General features: G+C 33.7%; 2 protein-coding genes across 2 annotated transcripts; one reads left to right on the top strand and one right to left on the bottom strand.

Moving 5' to 3' along the window:
* Window positions 1-1204: 1204 nt before the first annotated feature.
* On the bottom strand, window positions 1205-21044 carry LOC132543964 (uncharacterized). The gene is made up of 23 exons (XM_060207522.1): window positions 20837-21044; window positions 20072-20254; window positions 19618-19762; window positions 18632-18756; window positions 18359-18541; window positions 17307-17561; window positions 16218-16424; window positions 15759-15971; window positions 14925-15425; window positions 14415-14576; window positions 14049-14210; window positions 12762-12957; window positions 12428-12633; window positions 12028-12195; window positions 10809-11039; window positions 10511-10681; window positions 9994-10179; window positions 9273-9437; window positions 8433-8552; window positions 3947-4132; window positions 2868-3026; window positions 1969-2071; window positions 1205-1295 (listed from the first exon to the last, which is right to left on the bottom strand). The coding sequence occupies exons 1-23, from the start codon at window positions 21042-21044 to the stop codon at window positions 1205-1207; spliced, it is 4326 nt and encodes a 1441-aa protein (XP_060063505.1).
* Window positions 21045-21893: 849 nt separating this feature from the next.
* Window positions 21894-26147, top strand: LOC132543963 (neurogenic locus notch homolog protein 1-like). Its single transcript, XM_060207521.1, has 7 exons — window positions 21894-21908; window positions 22580-22841; window positions 23903-24079; window positions 24480-24593; window positions 24913-25158; window positions 25545-25742; window positions 25963-26147. Exons 1-7 carry the CDS (start codon window positions 21894-21896, stop codon window positions 26145-26147), a joined length of 1197 nt encoding a protein of 398 aa, XP_060063504.1.
* The last annotated feature ends 314 nt before the right edge of the window (window positions 26148-26461 follow it).

Below are 26461 nucleotides of genomic sequence, written 5' to 3'. Positions count from 1 at the left end.
AATGATAACGCATTCGTCTTTCGTCTTGGCGCCTAGAATTTGATTTCCCCATTGGACGTGGTGTTGTTATCAGCAAATAATGTTTATAGCTTTAGATATTAATTTGATTAATTACATTTGTCGATATTGGTATGTGAAAATGAAAAAAAAAACCTTTTCACTATGACTATCTGCTAATCCTACGGTCAAATAAAGCTATGAAATCAAAAAATTCTGATGAGCCTATCAGTAAAAAACTAAAAGTAAAGAAGAGAAAACAATCAAACATCAATATTTATTCAAACATTTTTGCGGTCCACATCAAATATTAATTATATTTAAAGATTTTTTTTATACATGTGCATTGGTATTAAACTTGACACTGAAAAGAAAACCGATCGAATTCAATATTCCTTCCAATGAATGTGATCAATATTTCATCATGTTTGTTTTCAATGTTGACGTATCTTTAACATGTAATGTATCAGTGCTTACCAAGTTAGATATCAGTGTTTGCCATGTTAAATGTAACCGAAAAAAAGTTAGATAGTTAGACTGTTTACCACTTCATATATTACTGTTTATCACGTTACTGTTTACCATAAAATATACATAAGTACTTCTTTCAATGTGTCAAAAGTATGAATAGTGACGTATCTTAATTAACTTGTTGGGAACCCATTTCCAAACAGGGAAAGGCAGAGAACGGGCTAGCAAGCCAATGTAATTATCCTGTAGAGACACGGTGTAGTATGCCATATAATAATTCACGTTTAATATGTTTACTTTCGATTTTTTATTGTAAAACCTTCGATCAACATCTATAAACATTTAAGGAAGAACGCTTGGACGGAAATACACATTATTTACATAATATGAATCACTATTTAAGAAATTGATATGTGTCTACAAGCATTTCACGTCAGACACAGCAGAAAAGAAATATGTAGAAGCGTAGTATGTAAACTACAAATACAAACAATACATAAATTTAAACAAAATACACTACAATCACAATCATATATACATAAACATATATAAATCACATAGTATTAAACACAACGTATTATTTTTTAAATTGGTTCTACTCACACATTAAATTCTCGCATTTTTCAATCAACATAACATGCTAGAGAAGTACAAACAAAACTAGATATCACAGCTGTATTGTAAACAAATATCACAATCAACAGTCTATCGGTAATTTCAACTTCCAGGTTTTTCATCAGGTCAGAAACGTATTTTGAGGTGGCCTCGCACTTTGCACCATATTCATACTGGCGAAGCTTCCCATTTTTGAATTCCTTGCCTTCGATCTGTAAATTAAATGGAAGTTAAATGATTGCATATAAATGTGGTACTAAATGCATTAAATTTCATATTCAGTATCATAACCTGAAGAATGATTTCAATAATTAAATAGTCAGAAAATAAAACCCCAGCACTCAGTTGTACTAGTGACGTAATTTTGTTAATAACGTTTTAGTAGTGAATTAAATTCTTTGGCTGTTTTACGTTTTCGTTTATGCATTAAGACATGTAATTGTAAGTTTATTAATTTAAAAAAAATCTTTAGAGGCACATATATGAAGGCTGTCAACACTTATCCAGGGTATAAAAAAATATATTTAATTGTATAATTACCTGTGTTTAATTACACTTAATCAGTTGCAAGAATGAAACCGAAATTTCAGATCTGCGTTTTGGTGGCGGAGTCTTGGAACCTAACCTCAAGCTTTTGTTTAGTGGTAATAGTATTCTAATAGTATATTTATAGGAAATTTTGTATTGGTTTTCCTTTTTTATATGAATATTTACATGCTTTAATTTTCATTTTTGTCATTATTACGACTAAACATTAATAGGTCACATTAGAATTCATTACACGCTGATATTTTAATTCACAATCTTTGAATGTGTATATGACGCGATGAGAGATGTATAAACCTCCTCTCGTGCTTATAGTAATTTTCGCTCAGAAAAACCTACCTGAGGTGATAACGGATACCGATTCCTAAAATAATTCCACAAAGCACAACAGCGGCGACTGAACAGCCGATGATGATCCCTAAACTGTTATCACCATCATCATCTGGTGAACACAGAATCATTACATTCTAGTTAACATCTAAGTAGGTAAAACAATCCTCATCAATATACAAGAGACATGGATAGAATACTATTAAATACATTTCAGCGTTGTAAACTATCTGTTATCGTAATAGTTAATTTTTGCCAATTTTGGAGTACATTGTTATATAAAATAGTATGAAACTAATATGTTAGTTAATGTTCTATTATTTTCTATTCAATATCATTTGTATTGGACGAAATATGTCTGTATATCGTTCCAAAGTACAGCTTTATAATGTGTTCCTATACATCAACAAGTATTTTTGGGAAAAAATGTTACTGCTTTGATATAAGTATAATCTATGTCCGTGCTAATGTATTATGTATACAAAGCTGACGTCATCAAAATTGATTAAAAATTGATTAAATAATTGATATGAAATAAACACTTAAATGTGACATACCGTTGGTAGTTGCCTCGTCTTCAATCGGAACGGTGACTAAAATACAAATTTGTTGTTTTCAAATCACACATCGCCGGTTATTAACACGAATGTACTGAATACTGCCAATTTTATTGGAGTTACGTGTAAACGTAACGGAGACACGATCACACTGCATTCAACAAAATATCTATTACGTTAATACATAGCTGAATGAAGAGGTTGTTGGGATGTCTTACTTGTAATGTAGGTTCGTAAATTCAGTTGTGTTATAATCAAATGATATGTTTCTCTTGTAAATATCAACATGTGCTTTGCATATCTATAAGTAATATATTATTGAATCATATACAAAAATAACAAGGTAGCAACCTGAACAATCAGCTTCCGCCACCGACCCTATGAAGGCCGTTGATATCCCATTGGGACATTTCTTGCATGATTGGGCACCCGTTTCATCCTGGTATGTACCGTACGCACAGGGGAGACAACTTTCTCGGCCTGCGCTGTATGTGCCCTGCGGGCAGTCAACTGCAAACGATACGTAACTTAAGATAAAAATGTGTAAATGCTATTTCACACCTTTTCGGAAAAAAACGTTTCTGTAAGTGACACTCGTTTGACGGATGCATTTATAAAAGGAGTATTAAAACGGGACGAAACTGAAGTTTCTGGATAAAATCTATGTGATAGAGAAGGTTATCTGTACACATCTTACATAAAAGTATGTATCTTAAAGTAGATAAAGGAGGTATTTTATTTCAAGTTTGGTATTACACTACTGACATGTTTAACGATGAATTAAGACATTATATGGAAATGATGAATTATTTCATTTCAGAATAATTTTATTGTACAGTATTCTACAATAGGAATTGGGCACCCAAATATGATGAATTATCTCAATAGACTATGTGAAACTCGTATGCAAAACTATTTTGAGTGTTTTCTATCTGTAACAAAATGAATTGAGTACATAAAAAAGCAGTTTCGTTATATCCAACATAAGATATAATTGATGACACAAAACGATAAAAGCAGAACACCTATCGGAGCATCTTAGCACTAATAGAAGTTGATTAGATATACTGTCAACCAAACCAAAAGATACAATGTGCAAAGTGCTTGAATTAAAGATGACATAACTGTAGGTATGATATTTAAACAATATACACAAGTAAGTAGATTTTTATATTGGGAAATGATATGGTGTAGTTACCCACGGCAGTTGATGAACACATACATGAACGACAATATTGTGTTGTGGCCACATTTACCATGATATTTACCATAACTGTATTGCTTGCATATAAGGTGGAATATTCCTTGAAATTTAGCCTACTTAATTTATAATTACATGCAACATAATACCTTCAATCTGACCTACTTAATTTATAATAACATACCAAACAATGCCTCCAATCTGACCTACTTAATTTATAATTACATACCGCATAATGCCTCCAATCTGACTTTGCCCTTTTCACATGTGACACTGCTTGTGGACCTAACCGCAAGAACATCATACACATTGCCATCAACATTAAACTTCAGAATATCACTAGTGGTGTTCAGCTGCTGGACCGAGGTCTCCAGGTCGGCAACGGACTTCAGTAACTTTAACATGGCGGGACTCACTACAATCCATTAAAATACGTTCGTCAAATGAATCAATATAACGGTACACTGTTTTGTTTTTCAATTTCAACAAAATTTTATTAACATTCCATATGTTAAACGGATTGGACAACAGGCTGAGCCTATATCAGTCCTTTCCAGAATTAATAAGTAAATACATTACATTTATCTGCAAGCAAATCCAGTGAGTAAAATATTGTATATATTAAATTAGGATATAACCGGTAAAGGGAGGAAACTCCAATTTATTGTGGAACGTGAAGTAGTACATTATGTCAGATTATATTTCATAGGATTATAAATAAGTTGAAATAATACAGGTTTACTGATAATTTACCATGCAAGAATCCAGGGATTCAGGTCATAAAGTCCATGTGTATAAACACCTCGACCATCCACCCAAGGATATGCATAATAACTTATCAACAATTCTGCATTTACTATGTTGATAGGTAAGATCATGGTTAAGTTTGAGAGGTTTATAAAATGGTATTTCAGTTTTTTTCATCTATATTGGAGTTGGTCCTCTTAACATAGTTAAGTATATAATAAGTTAACAAATTAGTTACTGCTACATAAGTATAAGTAGTAATCATGAATTTAAAGAATATATTCAAAAAATACTTTCAAATGCTCATTAATTTCAGCCAGAAATGCTATTAAAACACTTGATATTGCTGATTTACATACATCAGGTATTATTTCAGTAATCCGTAGATACAAATTAAATGGAGAAAGATTAAATGGAGAAATTATACGTTAAATCTATTAGTAAGATGGAAATACTCAAATACTATATGAAGTAAGGCTAAATTGATGTCAGCATTACATACCTTACAACCATTCAAAAGAGTTTCAATGTTTAAGTGGTCATGATCTAGGTGTATGTCTATTTCAGCTATATTTTGAATTAACCGGTTTCTATAGTCAGTGTATAATGGGCATTCAAGTAGGTAGTGCTGAGCATTTTCAGTTTCATGACTACATATACATGTTGAAGTGTCAAGCAAATGGTCATTAAATAAATCAGAGTTTAAGTTACTAGCATTGTTTCTAAGCTGGCATTATAACATATTATATTTTCTAGGTCCTGTGTATTTAAAAGTTTTGATGGCATCTGTTTGATTATTTACATTGGGCTTTATAACTTTCTTAAATTTCTGTATTGAATTAATGTTTACTAAGTCAGGTTGGAGCATATTAAAATCACTTAGAGTTGATGGGAAATAACTATTTCTGTAACTTTCTGTTCTACAAACAGGATGATTGAATAAACGAGTATTTCTTAGAGGATATCTTACATTCTCATCCGTATAAACAAAAGGGTAAATAATATTACGTAAGTAGCTTGGAGTTTCATTTCCCAGAATTTCATAAATAAGAAGAAGTTTATGTTGGCTTCGCCTATTACTAAGAGTTTCAATTCCAGTTTCTGCATAGAGTTTATAATGAGATGTCCCCCTTCTTAACCCAGTAATTATCCTAAGTGCTTCTAACTGAACTGATTCTAATAAGTTTTTTTCCTGATTTGTACAATTATCCCAGATGACATCCCCATACTCTAAAATTGGTCTAATAAAGGCAGTGTATATAGTTGTTAGGCTTTTCCTGTCTACTTTGTGTTTAAGCATTCTAAGAATATTTATCCTCTTGTGGACTTTATTGTATATATTAGTGATATGGTGAGACCATTTACCATCACTACTAAAAGTTAAACCTAAATGTTTATGAATCTTGACAGAGCTGACTGAATCACTTGCAAACAGTATATCAGGATTAATTTGTTCCCTTTTTCTTGAGAAAAGTAAAGATTCTGTTTTCTGAGGATTAAACTATTTAGATTGCTTAAGTCATAGGTTAATTTCTGTGCAATTTCACCAGAATTATTTTCAATCACTTCAAAAATTGATGTATCATCAGCAAACAGCTTAAACTTGCTTGTGATGCAGTCAGTTATGTCATTAATATAAACCAAAAATAAAAATGGACCGAGAACTGAGCCTTGAGGGACACCAGCTTTAACATGTTTAAATGTTGAATGAAAACCCTCAGTTAGTACCCTTTGCTTCCTATCAGACAAATAGTTTTTAAACCAATTCAAAACATTACCACTTATACCATATGATTCTAATTTTAAAATTAGGCGTTCATGCCAAACTCTATCGAACGCTTTGCTAACATCACAAAATACAAATCTAATTTCATTATTTTTATCCAAATTACTTATAATAGTTCCATATATATTTCCAATACTTGATTTACAGTAGAGTCTTTTGGTAAAAAGCCTGATTGATGCTTAGTAATTACTTCACAATCTTTTAGGTAATTAAACATATATTTAAAAACTACTTTTTCAATAATTTTACTAAAACAAGATGTGATAGATATGGGCCTATAATTAGATACATCATTTTCAGAGCCTTTCCCTTTATAAGTAGCATTAACATCAGCTGATTTCCAAGATGCTGGTATAGTGCCTGTTTCAAAAGTTTTATTACATAGAAGAGTAAGAGGGCGTACTAATGAGGGGGTTAATCTTTTTATTATTTTAGGTATCATATTGTCAGGACCAGGAGTTCTTTTGTCGTTAAGTAAGAGAAGTTGATCTTTGATGCCCTGCTCAGAAATGGTAATATTTTCTAGTTTAAAAGGGGAGTTATTATCAGGTTGAGGTAGAGGATCCAGATTTTCAGATGTTGTTGAAATCGAAATGAAATAATTATTTAGACTCTCGGCCTTATCAAATGGATGATGGACATACTGATCATTTACATATAGAGGTGGTAAAGAGGTAGAAACATTATTAGAGTTCATTATTGACTTAGCAATTTTCCACGACTTGTTAGCAGAAATAGAATTGTCTTGAAGAGATTCATCTAATTTGATAAAAAAAATTTTTAGCTTCCCTACCAAGATCCTCTACCTCATTTCTAATTTGTCTAAAGTTAGCCCAGTCTGTAGCAAAATTACTAGATTTAGCTTTTGCATGTATTCTATTTCTCGAGTTTGATATTATTTCTCATCCAGGGTTTATCATTAGGTCGGACCGTTATAAGTTTACATGGTACACATAATTTTTGTTTGTTTGATAATGGTTTCTGTTAAAATACTATTAAATTCCTCACAATTATGATTTTCTATCAGTAATACTCAATCAACACTATCAATCGCTCTATTCATCTTATCAAAATCTGCTCTATCATAAACTAGTATTTTCTTCATATATGATTTCTTTTTGAATACAGAAATACAACAAGAGAAGTTAACAATACAATGATCACTGCATATTGGAGTATTCATCGAAGTATTTCTAATTAGACTGATGTTGTTAGTGAACAATATATCAATAGCAGTGGCAGTTGTCTCAGTAATCCGTGTTGGTTCATTAATTAAACTTACAAAATTATACTTTACTAAGAGTCTATTTAAGTGGTGATTCTCGGGTATATTTAGCATATTTACATTAATATCACCTGTAATTATAATATCAAGACCTGTATTACAAGTATATTCCAGAATGTGGTCTAACTTATCCCAATAATCTACAGTAGATTCTGGCCTATAGTTATAACCTAACAATACTCTTTTGTTATTAGATGAAATTTCATTCCAAATCATTTCTACATCATTGCTTTCAAGATCTAACCTTCTCTTACTATGTATAGTATTTTTACAGTAAATAATGACTCCTCCTCCTGGTATTGTACTTCTATCAAGTCTATGTATACTGTGGGAGAATGAATTAAGTGTGATCTCTGAATCAAGAATATTAGGGGTAAGATGTGTTTCTGTTAGGCATAATATGTCACTATCATGTAATTCAGCCTCAATAATATCAAGTTTATTTCTAAGAGATCTGACATTGAGGTGAGATATTACAATGTCAAGATTACGACCTGGATTAAGTTGTGTATCATTACAAAGAAGCAGTACTAGTTTATAAATATAAGAGTGATATGTAGTGTTGTTTATAGATTCAATGCAATAAAATTCTCCAATATACTGATGTGTCCCTTCACAAGAGGACACTGTTTTGTTTCTGACTTCCCAATCATAAATTTCGTTCGAAGGTCGAGTTAAGTACATGTAAGGGTTTGTGAAGGACGAAAGATATGTCTAAAGTAGTTTTAATTATGATTAAGTATAACTAAACTAACTTAAAGCCGATATTATGGGTAAGTTAAGAAATATTTTTAAAATATTTCCACATATTTGCACTTTGATTGTACCTCTCCGATATTCATGCAGGTTATTACTCGAATGTCAACTGCTGTTATACATATTTGTATAAAAATTCACCTGCATTTGTCTGTACAAAGTTTTCCATATTCAGATTATCTCCCTTTACAAGTGGTACCTGGAGGGTAATGATTGCTTTCACACCACTAAGAGAACGCTTAGTTCGATCACCGGAACAACCTAATGAATTATAAAAAGAAAACTCGCATTTTATTAATCTTTTCTGTCATAAAACATTATCCAAATGCTATTTTTTCGAATTATATACATGTATTAAAAAACAACAAGAACAAGGAAATACCAACATGTCATCATAATCATAATCCAAACTAATATTAAATAAATTAGGACAAACATGAACAAAAAGTATTTGCACGGAGACTGATGAAACACTGCAAGGAGAATTAGAGTATGTGTTCCGGAAGAATAAGCGTCTTCTTCTTCATTGACGACACTACTAGAGACCTTAATCGATTCAAGTGAGCAATGTATACAACAAATTTGAACCAACAAGCAGACTGAGTGGTACAAAACACGCCCAACTTCATATCACAAAACGAAATAGAATATTTCTCAATGAGATCACTATGACAACGGCTCTTTGTGAATAGGAATGACCATTTTCATGTACTTTCAAATAAATGACAAGAATAAATCAAATGTGCTGACATATGAAAATGATATATTATAGAAAAACATCAAAACAAATTTTCCTAATTACGATTTCATGATGAATAAGATTGCTGGAATATTCAATTGAATTTCCTCCTAATGGTACGAAAAGACAAAAAGTGTCGATTTTATATAGAGATTGAGGCTTACTCAAAGAAATTTATTTTTTAATTCATTACTAAATAAGCAGGTATGGCTTAAAACCTTAATATAAAACACAAAAATTACCTTCAATATTAACACTTATCTCACATGTCTGGTTTTGAGAACATTGAAGATTACTCTTTGTCTTCTGTATAAGTGCGTCTTTGATCTTCTCTGGCTCCCGACATGGCGTAGACGAACTGTATTGTATTGTAGTGGAAGTTTCCAACAACTCTGGACTGTACACACCTATGTACAGCAATTCAACATTTACTTGTACTGAATTGATAGAATATAAAGGGATATTCTCTATTCACGAATGGATGCCAGCTGTCCGAAAAAGTGATATCGAGAAACAAATTAAAATTGCCGGAAGTGTTGTTTCTTCAACTCGCTATAAGTAATCTAATTGTGTACTTAAATGTAATGTGATGTTATGTAAATCTCCGTTTATACAATTTCAAAGTCCGAACTCTTTCTTATCTAGTGTCATTGTATTAGTATTTTTATTACGCCGTCATGAAGGTCATTTAATTAAAAAAAAAAAAAAAAAAAACATGAAAAACGACTAAATTCCATAGCATCACACTTAAGATATGGTACTTTCCGAAATAATCTAAAAAGCAGATGGGGACATTACTTAATTGTATAATGTATTCTCATAAAAGAAATATGCGAATTAGGGTTTTCAACATATCGATGTCATTATTGAAAGACGTAAATATCTTATTATAGTGCGATTTTCTATAGGCTATATCTTAGATAAGAAACGCTCAGTCTTTTGAATTAAACTATTGTTACTTGCGTGAACAGGAAGGAGGTTTGCCATTCCACTGGTACGCTGTCTCTTTTCCACATTTGTACACATCAAGGGGTGTAAATCCAGGAGTAAACCACATACCGTCTCGACAACTCGCACTACAAGTTATCATGTCGCTTGACCTATTGCATGACATCTTAGTTCCATAGGAGCGCGGCGTGTGTGGACACACTGTGGAAGTACATTTTCATGATTTCTGACCAATTTTCACCCAGCTGAGTTAATTTGTCCTTTGATTTACCCCTTATGGTACTATTCATATTATGATAAAAACATTGAAGTGGTCGTGTTTATAATCATTCAAGATTTTTGCATATAGTGTATGGATTTTTGGTACTTCATTAAGTAATTATTTTCCGTCTTAAATTTAGTAATACATACCATCTTGGACACACCAAATGAATATTACTTTATGGTGATGGAAATTGTTTTTTAAAAATCGTCTTTACACGCATTGCCCTTACTTTCGAATCACTGTGAAGAAGGTTAAATTAATTCTTACCTGGGCATGGATTTGGCTTACATGATCCCGTCTCCGTTGCCTGGCCTGAGCATGGTTTCCCTTCGGGATCCGGGGCAGGACTATCACACTCACGCTTTCTTACCATCATACCTCCTGCGCATGACTTTGAACATGTCGACCATTCTCCCCAATGACCAAATCTGCCATCGACTGGAAAATTTGATTTGTTAACCTTATTAATTACAGGGAATAAAATTATTTTTCATTTCAAAAATATGCAAGCTGTCGGAACAAAGTCGCTTTGAAGTACAACTAATCATTACCGTATTGTGAATACCTATTTTTGATTCGCAGAACTGTCCCTTGAACCCAGTCATACATGAACAGGTGTAATTGGTCTGCATGTTGTTGCAAGTGGCGCCATGTTCACACTTGTGGTTCTTACAAAAGTCTGGGGGAATTTGACATGTACTTCCAGTATATCCACCGGTACAATGACAGATGAAAGTGTTTGATCCATCGACACACTTATGACCATTGCAAGGATCTGGACGGCAATTGTCTTTTGCTGAAAAATGATATTGATTTAAAATATTATATAGTATTTGAAATTACACATTACAGCCTATGCACATAAATATAACGATAGTTCTTTAAACATGGAAATTAACGCAGGAGGGGGTCTCTTAATGCGTAAAAGTAGATGAGTGACGTTAAAGAGGAAGAAATTCAATCACCATGTTAAGAAATAAAACATTTATAATAAACGTAAATAAACACTTGGTCATACGCAGTCATAAATAGACCTTGTGCAAAGATCAGGTTACAGGGGTCACGCCCTAAACCTGTGGAACAAAAGAAAGTTACTGGTATAATCAAAGGCTCACGAAGATCAAAAGGAGCAGCAGACAAAACTCCTTCACTTTAAATTTCCCTTAAAGTTGTTAAATAGATACATCTTCTGAATGTGGAACAGAACGAATTGATCATGTCAGAAAACAGTGAGGTTGTATATAAAATACACCTACATCACCCCATATATAAAACAACTCCTCACGATTTGTGTTCACCTTTTTGTTTTAAACTAATATGCGTCACCAAGACAAGGCAATGTGTTGGGTAATCGAAGAAAGTCACCGATCTAGGGAAACAACTCAATATATTCATTTAATACCCAAAGTTTTGCGGTTTTGTATATTTAAAAAAAGAAATTAACTGTATGTTAGTGTGGAATATATTAATTGTCCCTTATAGATAAAAGAAACATTACAAGATATTACCTACCATTGTCAAAAGAATTGGTAAAACAATGAACGATTCTTAATTAACTAAAGAAACTATATCGTTGACGAAAATGCTGTAAAACGGAGTTTTATACAGGATAATTATATTTTGTGCGCTATGTAAGTTTAAACAGCAAACGAGATTACAGCAAAAACGGAGTCCTGCGTTGTCACAATAAATTATGTAACTTTGGTTTGAGTGACAATAAAGGTCGCTTGCTATTTACAAATGTATGTACATAAATGCAGAATACCAACTATGAGTATACCTACCGTCACAGGTACTCGGTGTAACGAGGTCCAGTCCGTCAACCCGTGTCTCTAAGACATTTGCCATGTCGAAATCACCACTTTCATTGGTGTAGCAGGTTGTTGCTAGTGTCTTTATGTTGGTATTTGATAAAACTGACGCTTTCAGCAGAAGGCCGGAAAAGTGTGCAACTGTAAAGGAATGTTTAATCTTTTATATACTTAAAGTGTCAATTCTCCTGAAGAACCTCCTTCATGATGCATCATCACAAAATCTAAAACTGAAATAACTCGATAACAATTGTTTAATCTAATTATGTTAATACTTAATCGTCCACGTAAACGAGTCAGAATAAAACCCAGTTAAAGTAGAACGGAAAAGGAAATTATCTGTAAGTAGATGTACACGAACTATAAAACTAACCTGAGGACGAAGGACCTTTACACGATAGAGACAAATCTGATCCTGCCGGTGTTGTTGTCATCCCTGTAGCTACTGACGTTACATGTGCAGAGAACTGTTCAGTACCCTGAACATAAAACTTCAATGTAGTTGATGTGGCATCCCATACAACAGCTACATGCTGCCATGTTCCCTTTTCTAACAGATCACCACTGGATTGTAGAGAACTATCATTGGAAAAAAAAGGTATTAACGTTTTGATATTCCAGTTTTGACGGCGGTGGAGTAAAAGAGAAATCCTATTAACGAATGTGTTATCTAACGCCTCAAATTAAATAATGAAATTTCAAGTCACCTGTGTAAGGACACGTTGATTCGTTGCCCAATTTCAATAAGTATTTCTTGTGCTCCTTTTTTCACAGATAGCTGTAAGATGGTGTCGTCGAATTTTGATATTTTAACCCATGATGTTAATGTGAAACTCACAATATTGTTTGAAACTCTACCCACTGTTGTTAAGGAAGTTCCACCATGGATAGCAACATCAAAAGCTAAAAGAAAAAAAGAATAATTCTGTTAAAATTAATCAAATTATGTTTTCTAAATACACATCGATAACAGACTTCAGACATTATGAAGTCATTTGATTGTTATTATAAAAAGTAAAAATTAATGTCCCTAGCCCATGACATTTGATAAACAATTTCTAGTTCAAACTAGAGTTTCGATTGTGATGAATAGTATAGAACCTTATATTAGTTTGTTTGATATGATATTACTGGAACGATTTCAAAAGGAATTGTTTAAAAGAAATATCCATGCAGGAGCGGAAGTTTGATATTTAGTTTCATCTATGTGATACAAGCACCTTGTGATAATCTCATTGCATTTTTGTATACTGGAGTAAAACTGCATTTCAGTTTGCTACCACATTGCTAATAGTGTGAAGCTTTCTACTGATTAATGTTCCGTCATGATATCGAACATAGTATTTACAAAAGTTTATGTCTCGATGTTTTATTTGGACAAAGGATTGAACAGAAGTGAAATAAGGAAGATGCAATAGATGAGTTAGGAAGGTAAAACGTCTCTTTTAAACCGTAGATAATTTGAGACATAATTACAGTACAGATATACAATTGATCACATACCAGGTTGGTAGGTAGTTTATACGTCATCAATAAACAAACAACGATTATGTTTTAATTCTGTCACAGCATCAACTGCTCTGTCACCAGTTAATGACATATTTATCAATCAATGGTATTACAATTATGTGACCCGATTATATTCAGATGTAATATTTGTCAACTTCAAATATACACATTCGGTTCTTGATGTCATCATCATTTGATAATTCTTACCAATGCCCTTTCCTGGTAAAATTGCTCTTTTAACATTTGTAGAATTATATGAACATCATACTGAGTTGATTTAAATCAATATTTAATTTCTAGGATAAATACATTCTATGTATCATTATTGTAGGTAATATTTATTCATATAGTTTTCATAGTCCAATAAATGTTATTTTTACATAACAAATGCAAATTCATAAAAAAAATTGACATGCTTCACCGAATCTATCCTTGTCGAATGTAAATTGATTGCCTAAATTGTACCAAAGAAATGTCAAACAAACCTAAGCAGTCTGAAGCTTCCGTACTTGCAGAGGAATTTGTCATCATGGCCTTTCCACATTTTACACATTTAGTTGCCATAGTGATGGGCCCATATTCCATTCGAGAACATGGGGTACATGGTTCTACTCCGTCAAGAGAATAATGCCCTTTCTTGCAAATTGCTGTAATTAAAAACATACACAACACCAGTTACTTACATGGTAGAACAAACTATTTGTGTTGTAACCAAAAGATACGGTTAGTGATAATATTGTTCGCGGTTAAATCAAAGATTTTGATTAATAAGTTAATTATGGATCGGATATGAAGGGGATTAAATAGACTGGATAGTCCAAAAAATGAAAGATAAAGATGATGTTACTTACGGCGACAATCGGTGGAGTTGACTGTTCCGTTTGCGTGAGTCGACATTCCGGTAGGGCACGGCAAACAAGTCACATCTGCGTCGTCTTCGCGGTACATGCCTTTAGGACAGAGGGAACACTTTCTAGCTGCAGGGACATATGTGGATCCCAATGGACAGGATGCTACGACAGATAAGACACTTACACGTCTTACATATAAATGAGGACAGTTCTGTACTTTCGTTAGACCGATACTGCCACCAGTTTAATCATATGTGTCACTTCATACAAGTTAGAAGATGAAACTCCAATAATACAATACCTGCTTTCTAAATTATTTTGACCAGCTTTCGTTTTGTCCATGCGTCGACTGGTACACTGAGAACGTTTTTTATGTGAATAAACAAAATATCATACAATTTTCCACACCAGTACTGTGATGAAACGGTTGAGAAATATCATTAGAACTTAATTTTATCGTGACATTTCAGAATAAAAATATTCCTGATGCGGCTTTTAATAAATGCTTACCACATGAAACTGTTGAAATACGTGGATACCTTCCGGGCTCGCATTGTATTCCGAGTTGGCCGAACTGTAGGGATGCTGTATCTAAGGAGACATTTTGAACATCCAATTTTCCAAGTCTGGCTTTTTCCTCGATGAAAGACCCAAGGATTTTTGAAAGATTGTCAAAGCGTTGATAGTTGTCCAAACTCGAATTCCCGAGTGCTCTCCACTGAAGATTGATATCAAATGTTAGAAGAATGGACGCCTGTTGGGTCTGACGTCTTCGTCTGATGTATAGACTACCACGCCGCCTGCGAACGGTACCACAACTTATATCCACATTCTGGACATTACAGTCTTGCGTATTAGGACAAATTCCTTGCCATCCTGGATCTAATTGTAATGCTTGTATCTCTTTAATGAAGTGTGCCTTGATAGTGTCCTGTGTTGTTTTGTTATCACAAGTGCCAGAATAATAATACATTTCAGACGGTAAGACGAAATTCACCGGATCCCGCTTCACTAGAAAATTAATGAAATACATAGGAATGTTAATGACAATGGCCATTTGTTCAAAATTACGCCATTAAACTACTTTGTCCATTCACATTAAAACTTAAAGTGGATTTTATGTTGAAAAATTAAAACCCAAAATACATGTATTGCTATTTTTATTTTCTTCTCATTGTAACTTTTCAGGAGTCCTCTTGTAAATCCTTCTTTTGCCCTAGGTTTATTGGATTTGAGTTTGGATTGTGCTTATGATGACATGTCGGTTGTGCTTGTTATTTCTCATAACAAAACAAATTTGCAATTGAAGTTTTATCTACAATATGTAATGATAAACGAAAATACCTGAGCACCCAGGAACGGATTCCACAGGACTCCATTTTCCAGAACTGGTGGAGCAAGTGAATTGCCCAGTAAATCTAGCGACACTTCCTCCGCCTGCTGCCGCCGGAATATCGTAATGCTCGTTACAGTGGAGCATGCATTGTGTTCCGTAAGCCCACTTGTCACAGGTTAGAGCTCCATGGACGGGAGGGACCAGCGATGGACAATTGTTTTCTAAAATCACATAGGCAACAAAATCTAAAAATGTCTCTGATAACATAAATGAAGAGAAAAAAATATGCAATGTAAATAAAGTTTAATACAATTTACATGTTAGTACATGCATATCACAGGCTTTTCTTTACAAACGCATTTTTGTTTCAAAGTAAAATGGCTTTATTTTGTATCAATATCAACTACATTTAATGCTACGCAAGTATATAACAATTATATGCAAAGAGATTTTTCGATCCAACATACGTTTACAGTAAGGTTTTGGGCCGCTTCCCCAGTTCCAGTACGTGAACTTCGAGTTGGTAGAATTCCTGTCACAGTACATCTTGTCATTTCCTATTAGAGGGTAGCTCCCCTTACATGACAGGCTACAGCTTGACCCGTATATAAATCCATCTGGACACGTTAGTTTCATGAATGGATCCACTATGGCAGGGGGGTCACAAAGCAGCTCTGTAATACACCAGTCGTTTTATAGTTCATGTTTAATGTTTTTTAAAGCAGTATCATACTTAAACATGCACATAAACAACATATAGTCTTTTAATGTATTATTATCAACATGACATATTTTGCTCTACAAGTCAAACAAAAGATTGTTGACAGTTCTTGGCAGATTCCTGAACGCCGTGTTTGGTTAAATATTATTAATATAGAAAACTAATATAATATATATACTTGAATAAAAATGTAATTGAGCTATGTCTTCCAAATAAAGTAGCAGTAGCTTTGGAACCAATTTACACAGTTTGTCGTGAAATATGCTTATCGATTAAATTCACCAAATTAATATTTAAGGTGATACGAAACATATATCGTCTATTGTTACAAATATGTCGATTTCGTTGATCTTCTTACGTAGTTTTTAAAACATTATTTGCATTTATTCCGCTTCCCTTGAAGAACAACAGCTGTGTGGAAAGATTGTGAAATAAAGCTCAACAGACTGGGGAGAGGGGTTTACTTTATTTTATTGATCCATGCTGATCTGATGTTGTGAGTATTACATGTAATGTATTCTTTTATGTGGGTCTTAATGTAATGATATATCGCCGCAACAGCTGATTCAAAATAGTCTTAATGGAAAGTAAGAAAAATAAAGTTAATTGTTCATTGATGAATATTTCGTATTACATCTTGATGGGAATCAAAGAATATTCTATGTAAAGTTAAGGTAAAATGAATTTGTGTTAAGCTTAATTTCGGCTTTGAGACATTGATAACCACAGTGAAATAGAGTCAGTCCAGGAAGGTCGCACCATCCCATCTACAATATCGAAAAGTAGTGGTTTTAGGAATTATATTTAAGAAAACGTATTTGTTTACATAACGTACTTTCGACGATGACAAAAAATATACAGTCCGGAGATTTATTTCCCGTCAAATCTGTCGCTAGATATCGAATTTCGTGAAAGCCGACATCGAATCGACTTCCGGCGACCTCCCCGACCGTTTGTTGTATAGTTACGTTTCCACCAGAATTGTCAATGCCAGTTGGAGTGTTCCACGTTACAATGGCAAAACTTTGTCCTCTTTCTGCATAGGTATTGATACTAGTTGGACAGTCTTTTATTTCCGGGGGCTCGGCATCTATAATGGAAATGTGTTAAAAGTTAAGAGGATAGCAGTTATAGTTGCACCACCATATCCACCAATTCATAACTACACACACACATATATATATACATATATGTAAAACATCTGAAGAAGAAATCAAAGCGCTTATGTTTTACAGTTCATCGTGTTTTCCAGTCTTTTAATTTTATATATATAGATAGTATTCAATTACATGTAAACATGTTTGTATATGATATAAAGAAAGTAATGCGAGCACTGTTCCATTCCCGCAGTCATTTTTATGGTTTGTTTACAGAAAATTAAATCGTCTTGTCAGTGGCTTTGTACATAATCTGGACTTTAAATAGACGTATTATTAATATAGCTCTTACATGAAATGTTCTTAAACGATGTGCCATAACGGCGTAATTTCTGAAGCTGAAAGGTTAAAACGTTACGGATACTTGCCTTGACAAGATGGTAATGCGGCTGACCAAGTGCCGTGGCTATTACACTTTGTCATTTGGAATCTGTCGGACGGTAGACTGTATCCCTTGTCACAACGGGTGGCACAAACAGTATTATACTCAAACACTGTGTCTGTACATGTGACATTTCCATGACCTGGGTGTATGTTTGGAGCTGTTCTTGAACAGGTTACGGCTAATTAATTACAGAAAACATGTGGTCATTTATAAAACACACTAGGTATACTATGTAGGAAATGAAAAAAGAGAAAGAAACGCACTGATTCATGTAATTTCATTTATGAGATATATTGGCATGGTGAGATTATTGTCAAACGGTATCATTCCATCCAACGGCTTTACCTTTGCACTGTGCATCGTGTCCAGAGAAAGAACCATTTTCCTCACATCTTCTTATTGCATCACCATTCAATCGAAATCCCTCAAAACAACTATATGAGCAGTTAGATCCTGCTATTCTCTCAGGATTTTCACATTGCACAAGACCATGGCTTGGCCTTGCCAATGGTGCTTTACATGTGGTCACTGAAATAATACGTATTATTTTAATGTTTATTAGAGTAATGGGTGAAACTAGTAAAAGAATATTCAATTGTGGGGATAAATTGGTAATACCTTCAACTTTGAAAGTGTAGTATTTGGAATCAATCAGTCCTCCGCTATCTTTTGCTTGGTATATGATGGTATTACTTCCACGACTAAACCTACTGCCAGATTCACTGCCCAACACCAGTTCAACCCTAAGAAATCCAACATATCTTATAAATTATATATATTAAATCTAATTTAACACAAACAAGCGCGATATATTTAAAAACCCAAACATACAAATACCGACAAATAAGAAATAAGGATCCGATCTCATTCTGTGAAACGAAGGCAAAAACGTGAAGAAAAGAAAGGTTTGCAAGATGAGCAGGTTCCAGAAAGTTAATATCTCTTGCTTTATCAAAGACACTTTTCATGCATATCTCGGTCAATTCAAGTGAGTAATGATACGTTCTCAAATGAGAACAATACGGTACTGTCTTCACTCTCAGTATGCGTATTTTCTTTTGAATGATAGACTCGTATTAAATAAATAATAGTCCACTTGAATTGTATCAAGGGAGGTTAGATTTTTTTAATGCACTTCTGTATTAATTATCATCCTTTTGATTACTATGCTTTACAATCAATTACGATAAATTGTTTGGAAAAATTGGAAAGCTTTATTATTCTTTATCAGTTTATCAATCTGACAAAAGTGAAAAAAACGCAGATAAAGGACAGCTATTTTTCATGTTTTGATAATTATGCCTGAATAAAAATAGAATATCTGGAGAAAATAACAACCTTGGCATTTGTATATTTTTTCATATTATATTTACGAATACGTTCTTGGATGTTAATCCTATTCTGTGCCTATGTTCAACTGAACAGTGAGACATAAACTGTATCATACCTTTTCATTTCATACAAGAATCATGAAGCTCGTTGCGATCTATTCCCTGTTATTTAATCAGTGATTCAATTTCAATCACACGAAATTGAAATCATATCAGTTAGATTCTCTATAGCATGAAACATTTTCTTAAAAAAATACTGTCTTGTAATCTTACCTCACTGTGCCATCCTCGGGATCTGTAGCACTAGGTTTGGGCCATATGGCAACAGCATACACATGTCCTGACTCCGCATGGTAGATTTTTTTGTTTGGAATTGCCCAATGTATGGTAGGTGGTTGGTTCGGAGGCGGTGGGTCAGCTATATTGATAACAAGAAAATAAGAAGTTAAGAAAATGAATTTTTGAACCTCTGATTACTGTTAACTAACTCATTTTAACAAGATAAAAACTAAATTATCTGGTAGCATATATACTACTAGCAACAAAGCTGTAATCCATTTCAGGCGATATACGTAATCCTTTAAAAATAACATATAGATATTTTGCTGATGCAAAAGCAGGCACTTCATATGAAATATCAAAAACATTTCAATGCGAAAAAAATCCATGCATGTAGATACCAAACTTAAACCGTTTCTTTGAAAGTCAAGAAATAATCAGTACTTACAATGATGACAGAATATCTCACAAATTAATCCACCTACTGCCCCTACCACCGCCCCTACAGCCATGCCAACGGGTCCGAATGTAGCACCGATTGAAGCACCTACACCTGCTGTTTGTAACATTAGGTCACCAGGTTGTCGAGGACCTTTTGGATTTGCCGCTTGTCTTTTTAACCGTAAAGATCCTTTAAAAGTCAATAGATGTATTTTCCTAACATTTATTTGACAATTTCACTTCATTTCCTTGTTTAACAAACGACATTCATAGGAAAGGCATTTTGTAATTCTATTTAGTAGCATATGACCAATAATAAATACATCATACAATTGTTTCGTTATTCTGAGCTTCATTGGAGATGCTAGAACCAAAGATTTGGGAGTTCAGAATGCTTGCCTCTTAAATGTTTAACATTTTAATTGTAAAAATATGAGTGGATAGTTAAAATAGCATTTGCATGTATTTCAGTCATGGAAATGTTAGTTGTTGAATAATTTTTTTAATGTATATGAATTACATTTACACCATTAAAAATGTAAAATTTTAGCTCATCGTATTTGCTTTATTTTTCATTTCTCATATTTGAATTAGACACTTTTAAGATTATCTCCTTGGTCAAGGAAATTTAGTAACACATTTGTTGTATAGGGGATACATTATGTTATACCGAAAATTCATTTCCACTTTTAGTAATTATAAACATATAATTACATACAATAAATTAACAAACAAATACATATTCTAGGGTATACAACAGATGAAAATGTACCACTTGGAAGAGCAATCCAGGCGCCATTCCTACATGTAATAACACCAGTCACATTTCCATATTCACCAACCAAGTTGCAGTTGTAACCATGGTTCACTACTGCCTGTCCTCTATTCAAACAGTCTGTCCTACTGACTGTAACATCAGCTGTATTACAGGGTTTTGACAGCGAAGGAAGATCTCTCAAGCTCTTCATAAAAATAGACATAATTGTTCGCGTATATCAGATATGAAAAGTAAAAATACAATTGAATTTGAATTTTGTCAAACATACGTAATATGTAATATTCATATCGCATTGGTACATCACAAAATACGTCAGTCTATGAAAAAACTGATATTCCTAGGCAATGATAAATGTTAACTGTAAGTTTGAATTGTTTCAACAAACATTTATATTTCCTGCTTGTTTTTAAGGTAATACTTCAAAAGTAAATATTATATGTTACAGTATGAATACGAGGAGAATATAAACAAATTATATGTATTGAACGATGTGAAAGAGAAAGTAGGATTAAACTTTACCAGAGTCTCACTTGATGTTTTTTTTGATGATCCCCAACATATACTCTGGTCCGGCAACATCAATGCAAGGACAACACAAAGTAGTGCGTTGTCTTTCATCCTCCTTTTCCAGTACTTTACAATTAGTCTGTAATTTAAAAGCATGAAGAAAGAAAATGTTTGAAAACTATTTACCACGTACATATGATTTGGGGCATATATTTAATCCTGTTCTTAATAACATGCGTCTGATTTTAATATCTTATCGGTTTTCTTTCAACAAAGAAATTATTAGTTAATCGATAAGAAGAAAAAATAAAATGTATTGTATTCTTGTAAAGAATATATCCTACTCACCTGTATCAACCTCTGTCCTGTGTGTTAAAATCGTTGTACAAGTTCCTATTTATGTTTTCAGTCACGAAACAACCACGCCTTCATTATCAGCCGTAAATTTCATTGGTTGACGGTATGGAATAAAATAGTGTTACCGATAAGAGGTGAATAGACTCGTTGTCAGCAAGTTCCGAATAAGAGTATACATGTTTGTACTATGAAGATCACACAGGTAAGGCATATTTCATCGTAACGAAATGGAAAATGTTAGATTGTGATATCAAAATTGTAGGTACGTTTGGTAAAACAGATTAACAAGAAAGTATTTACGCTCCGATTTCTGGCTTAATCTGTCATATGTCCCCGCTTCGGAAAGGATTTTTATCTCATTGACCTATGAAAAGATTTCATTTCCATACAAAAAAAAAAAAAAAAAAACAATCAAGGCCTATGACTAATTAAATTTCGGTTGTCATTAGTAAAGGTCAAAGGTCACTAACTGTTGACCACTTTTTTTAATTAAACAAGTTGTGTACAATATATCTCATGAACCCTTTAACATATCAACACTTCAATAGATTTAGAAAAGGATAAATGAACAGCATAAACAATTAAATCCTTCATTGATAACACATGCTGGAATTTCGCTTTTTGTTGTTTTTTTTTAATCAATTCTCAGACGGTCCATTTGTCGTGCTTCTTCATCGACACACAAAAATATCTTTTCGAACAGATTACTGTTTACAAATAATTTAAAAGAAGTTAACATACCTCATGTAAACTTAACCAGTGATAAATAGTCACGGCCCCGTTGTTGGAAGGATTGGAAGGAAGACATGACAGTATCAATTTACAGGGCATTTTTACGTGGGATGAAATTAAAATCATTATGATTGTTTACAGATATTAATCCTGTCATGTTTGACAATAGAGCTGGTGCTAGGAGGAAGATCATCCACGTGGAGTCTATGTCATTGTAGCTTTAATTCCTGGCAGAGTTGGAGTCAGTGTACTGCAAAATGTGGAGGCGGATCTCAAAGGCGGGAACGAATGGTGTACCTTCATACAACACTGCAATGTCAAACCTTCGAAGATTGCGCTTCGAATGATATGGGGTTCGACTATCGAGACTGTAACACAATTTGTTATAACGGCGGTACGATGGGTACATGGTCATGCAGGTGTCCGAATGGATGGAGAGGAAGATGCTGTGGCGAAAGCAAGTAGTTCGTTTTAATAAGTACAATAGTAAGCCTTCATTCATGACTGCACCCCATGATACAAGCAGGTAGACAAAAAAGTAAATTTCTCAACACAGATGTGATGCATTTTTTGTTAAAATATATTTAAAACGATAAAAACTTTGTGTATCGTATATACAGAGAAAATTAATCACTTAACATGACAAACAATATATATATATATCTTCAATTACACTCATTTTTCGTAACGTACAGTGTACATGTAATGTATCACCTGAAGATATATATATATATATTTTAAAGTCCTTTTGCTTGGTTTATCGCGCCGTAAATAGCCGTGGTGATCTTGCCTTCTTTGTGGGAGCTAAAAATACAGGGTGACCACAAATAAAACCACAACAGCACATACCGGCCAGTTTATTAGCTTCATAAGAAACATAAACCAAAACAGGAAGTGAGCATCGACCTTACATTTTATGCATATGTCAACGGTCTCACTTATTGAACTATTACAACGACATTAAAAAACGGAAGACATGTCTTGGATATGGCAATGCAAAATTGAAACATGGCTTCCTATAAAAATGTTTGATAATTGACGGAAAAGTTTGCGTTTGATCAGCATTTAACTGACTCGAGGGTTTTAATGGTTTGGCGTGTCTACCTGTTCAAAGAGTAAACGAGTTGATATTAACGAAATTAAAATAGGTAAACTGACAAAAGAAGGTGGTACATTTTACACCCAAGTGATTATCAATCCTTGACTTCACTGTTGGTAAGGGGTTCACTTGTTTAAAAATGTACAATGTATTAAATGAATAAGTCTTTTGTGACTTTTTAAAAAAAATCATATATTTTCATTTCTGTTCATATAACGGTCGAACACGTATACATGTATGTTTGTTCAGGATTCATACATTTGCGGTACTCTGTCACCTTCCTAATTATTTTTATTTTTAATCATTTTCACCATCGGTCCATGTATCTATTCAAACCGTAAAGTGTACACTTTTTACTATACTAGAGGTTACTTGTGGAGACCCTGGACGTCTAACAAATGGACAAAGGCACGGCGACTCGTTTGACTACAGTGATACTGTTACCTACACGTGCTCACCTTTGTACAACATGACACAAGGGACGAGCGTGAGGACATGCAACAAGTATGGTAGATGGACAGGGTACATGCCACGCTGCATTTGTAAGTATACAGGTTGAAAAGTGATACTGATTTGTTTACAATGTTTACGAAAATATTCGAGTATCACAAAATATAATGTTAATTACTTTACTTCTGAATTGCACACTTAGGCAGATGACTATGGGCAACGTATAAAAAAGCGGTGTAACTTCAAGATATAATAAAGTCAAGTTTGACCATGGAGTGTGAGTGTGGCAAGTGACTCCAGGAACCCTTGGTAGATTTCGCCAATTTTCGGTATGAATTATCACCGATTTGGAATAGTTAAGGTAGTTTAGGTACAGGTGATATGATTCCTTTTTGGGTTTTAGATATTTGTCAAAGTTATACCAAATACCACGAAAAAGTCTATTGTTCGATGAACATATATAATAGGATAATATCACAAGCTATTTTACAGACGCTCACACCTGTCTTAGTAACCCCTGTCAAAATGGAGGAACATGTGTGGATGGTTTGGATAGCTATGTCTGCCAGTGTTTACCAGGCTGGAGCGGAATCAATTGTGAACAAGGTACAAAACAAACTAATAAACATCTATATCCTATATTCAATTACTAAGGATATGACAAAGCATATCGTTTGTGCTGTGCGTAGCGATGCGTATCTCATTATACAAATTACCTTTAACTGCATTCTGAAATTGGAATTCCTGTATGTTATTTATTTCATCTATATATTTGTCACTTCAGTAGCATAGATAGTACATACGGAATCTCCATTTCGATCCTCATTTACATATTTCCAAATCTGTATACAATTTGATTGTTAATGTCATTTTAGTATTTTATGTTGTAGATGTAGATAATAATTTACTTTTGTACCTTCCTCAGACATACAACCACCAGTCATGACGGACTGCCCTACCAACATGAACCTTTTTGTGTCTAAACCCACTGTCAGCATTAACTGGTCTATTCCAATATTTACGGATCCCATGGGAACAGACCTAAAGGTGACGAATAACTACCCAATTAACCACTGGAGTTTCCATTGGGGAGACTTTACGGTGCAGTACTCAGCACTCAAAAGAACGAATGGTCTGAGCACAGAATGCATATTTAATATTACAATCCGACGTAAGTAAATTAGTTACAAAACATTTTTCACTCAAATATATGAATAACAAGTTTCGTAAATGATATGAAAATCAATACATTTTTTTTTATAATCAACAACTTACAATAGTAATTTGAATTTAACACACACACACACACACCCTCACACACACACACACACACAAACACACACACACACACACACACACACACACATACACACACACACACACTCACACACACACACACACACACACACACACACACACACACACACACACACACACACACACACCCTTACACACACACACAACACAAACACGAAGAGGAAACAATAGAAAAATGCAAATGTAATTATCATGTATAATGACCTAATCTTACAAATACACTCGATGTTAACTTTGTAGCACATCCATGTCCGACCCTGAACGTTCCATCTGGTGGTGCAAAGGTTTGTAACGGTTGGAAGAGCGACTTTGGGCAATACTGCATGGTATTTTGTGATATCAACCATGACGTCTATCCAGGTATTGATGCCAATCAATGGTATGTCTGCGGAGCAAGCGGTGAATGGAAACCGAGTGCTAAACTTCCAGGCTGTGGAGGTAAGATGTAAAGTAATCTCAACATCGGTTTGTCTTGTGATAACTGAAATATATGACATAAAACGGGAAATATATTAAATATTCCTAAAAACAAGACCATTTCAGTCATAAATTCGTGAATTCAATTTTGAAATACGACTAGAATGGTATGCGTTACATTTAAATGCTCAGAATTTTGACAAATATCGTGTATTACATGCAATGAATGGTTTGTTCACAGCTTCAGTTTCCCTGTCCGGACCACCTGACACCAACGTTCACTTCGGGTCATGTAGTAGTGCTAGTGATATAGGTTTACTACAGGACAAATTCATTGAAAGACTGAAGAACTCGCATTATTCGTACTTCTGCAATGTTTACAAAGACTTGTGTACAGGTCAAAACGTCGATGTCATTTGTTCATGAATATACAATGGATTTGGAAGATCAGGAAACTGATGTGATACTAATAAAAGTGGCTATGATTTACAATTGCTGAGTAAATATCATCTGCATGGCTTATTCATTTCAAGTTTTATACTGTAGCATCAGTTTTTATTTTTCAAAATGATACATATGTTCAAAATGTAAACTGCGGACATCGATGGCAACCCAAGCCGGGAAGATTAATAAATGAGTTTTCAAGTACGTTTTGTTGTTTTTTCCTTTTTGACATAAGTTTTCAAACCAGGAACACAAACAGATTTCGAACGATGAAGCCATGCTTATATGGAACGTTT

Source organism: Ylistrum balloti, unplaced genomic scaffold (genome assembly GCF_031769215.1).
Source record: "Ylistrum balloti isolate Yb309-2 unplaced genomic scaffold, AGI_CSIRO_Ybal_v1 Utg369772, whole genome shotgun sequence".
In the NCBI taxonomy this organism is placed as follows: domain Eukaryota; kingdom Metazoa; phylum Mollusca; class Bivalvia; order Pectinida; family Pectinidae; genus Ylistrum; species Ylistrum balloti.
This window is presented reverse-complemented; position numbering and strand designations above follow the sequence as displayed.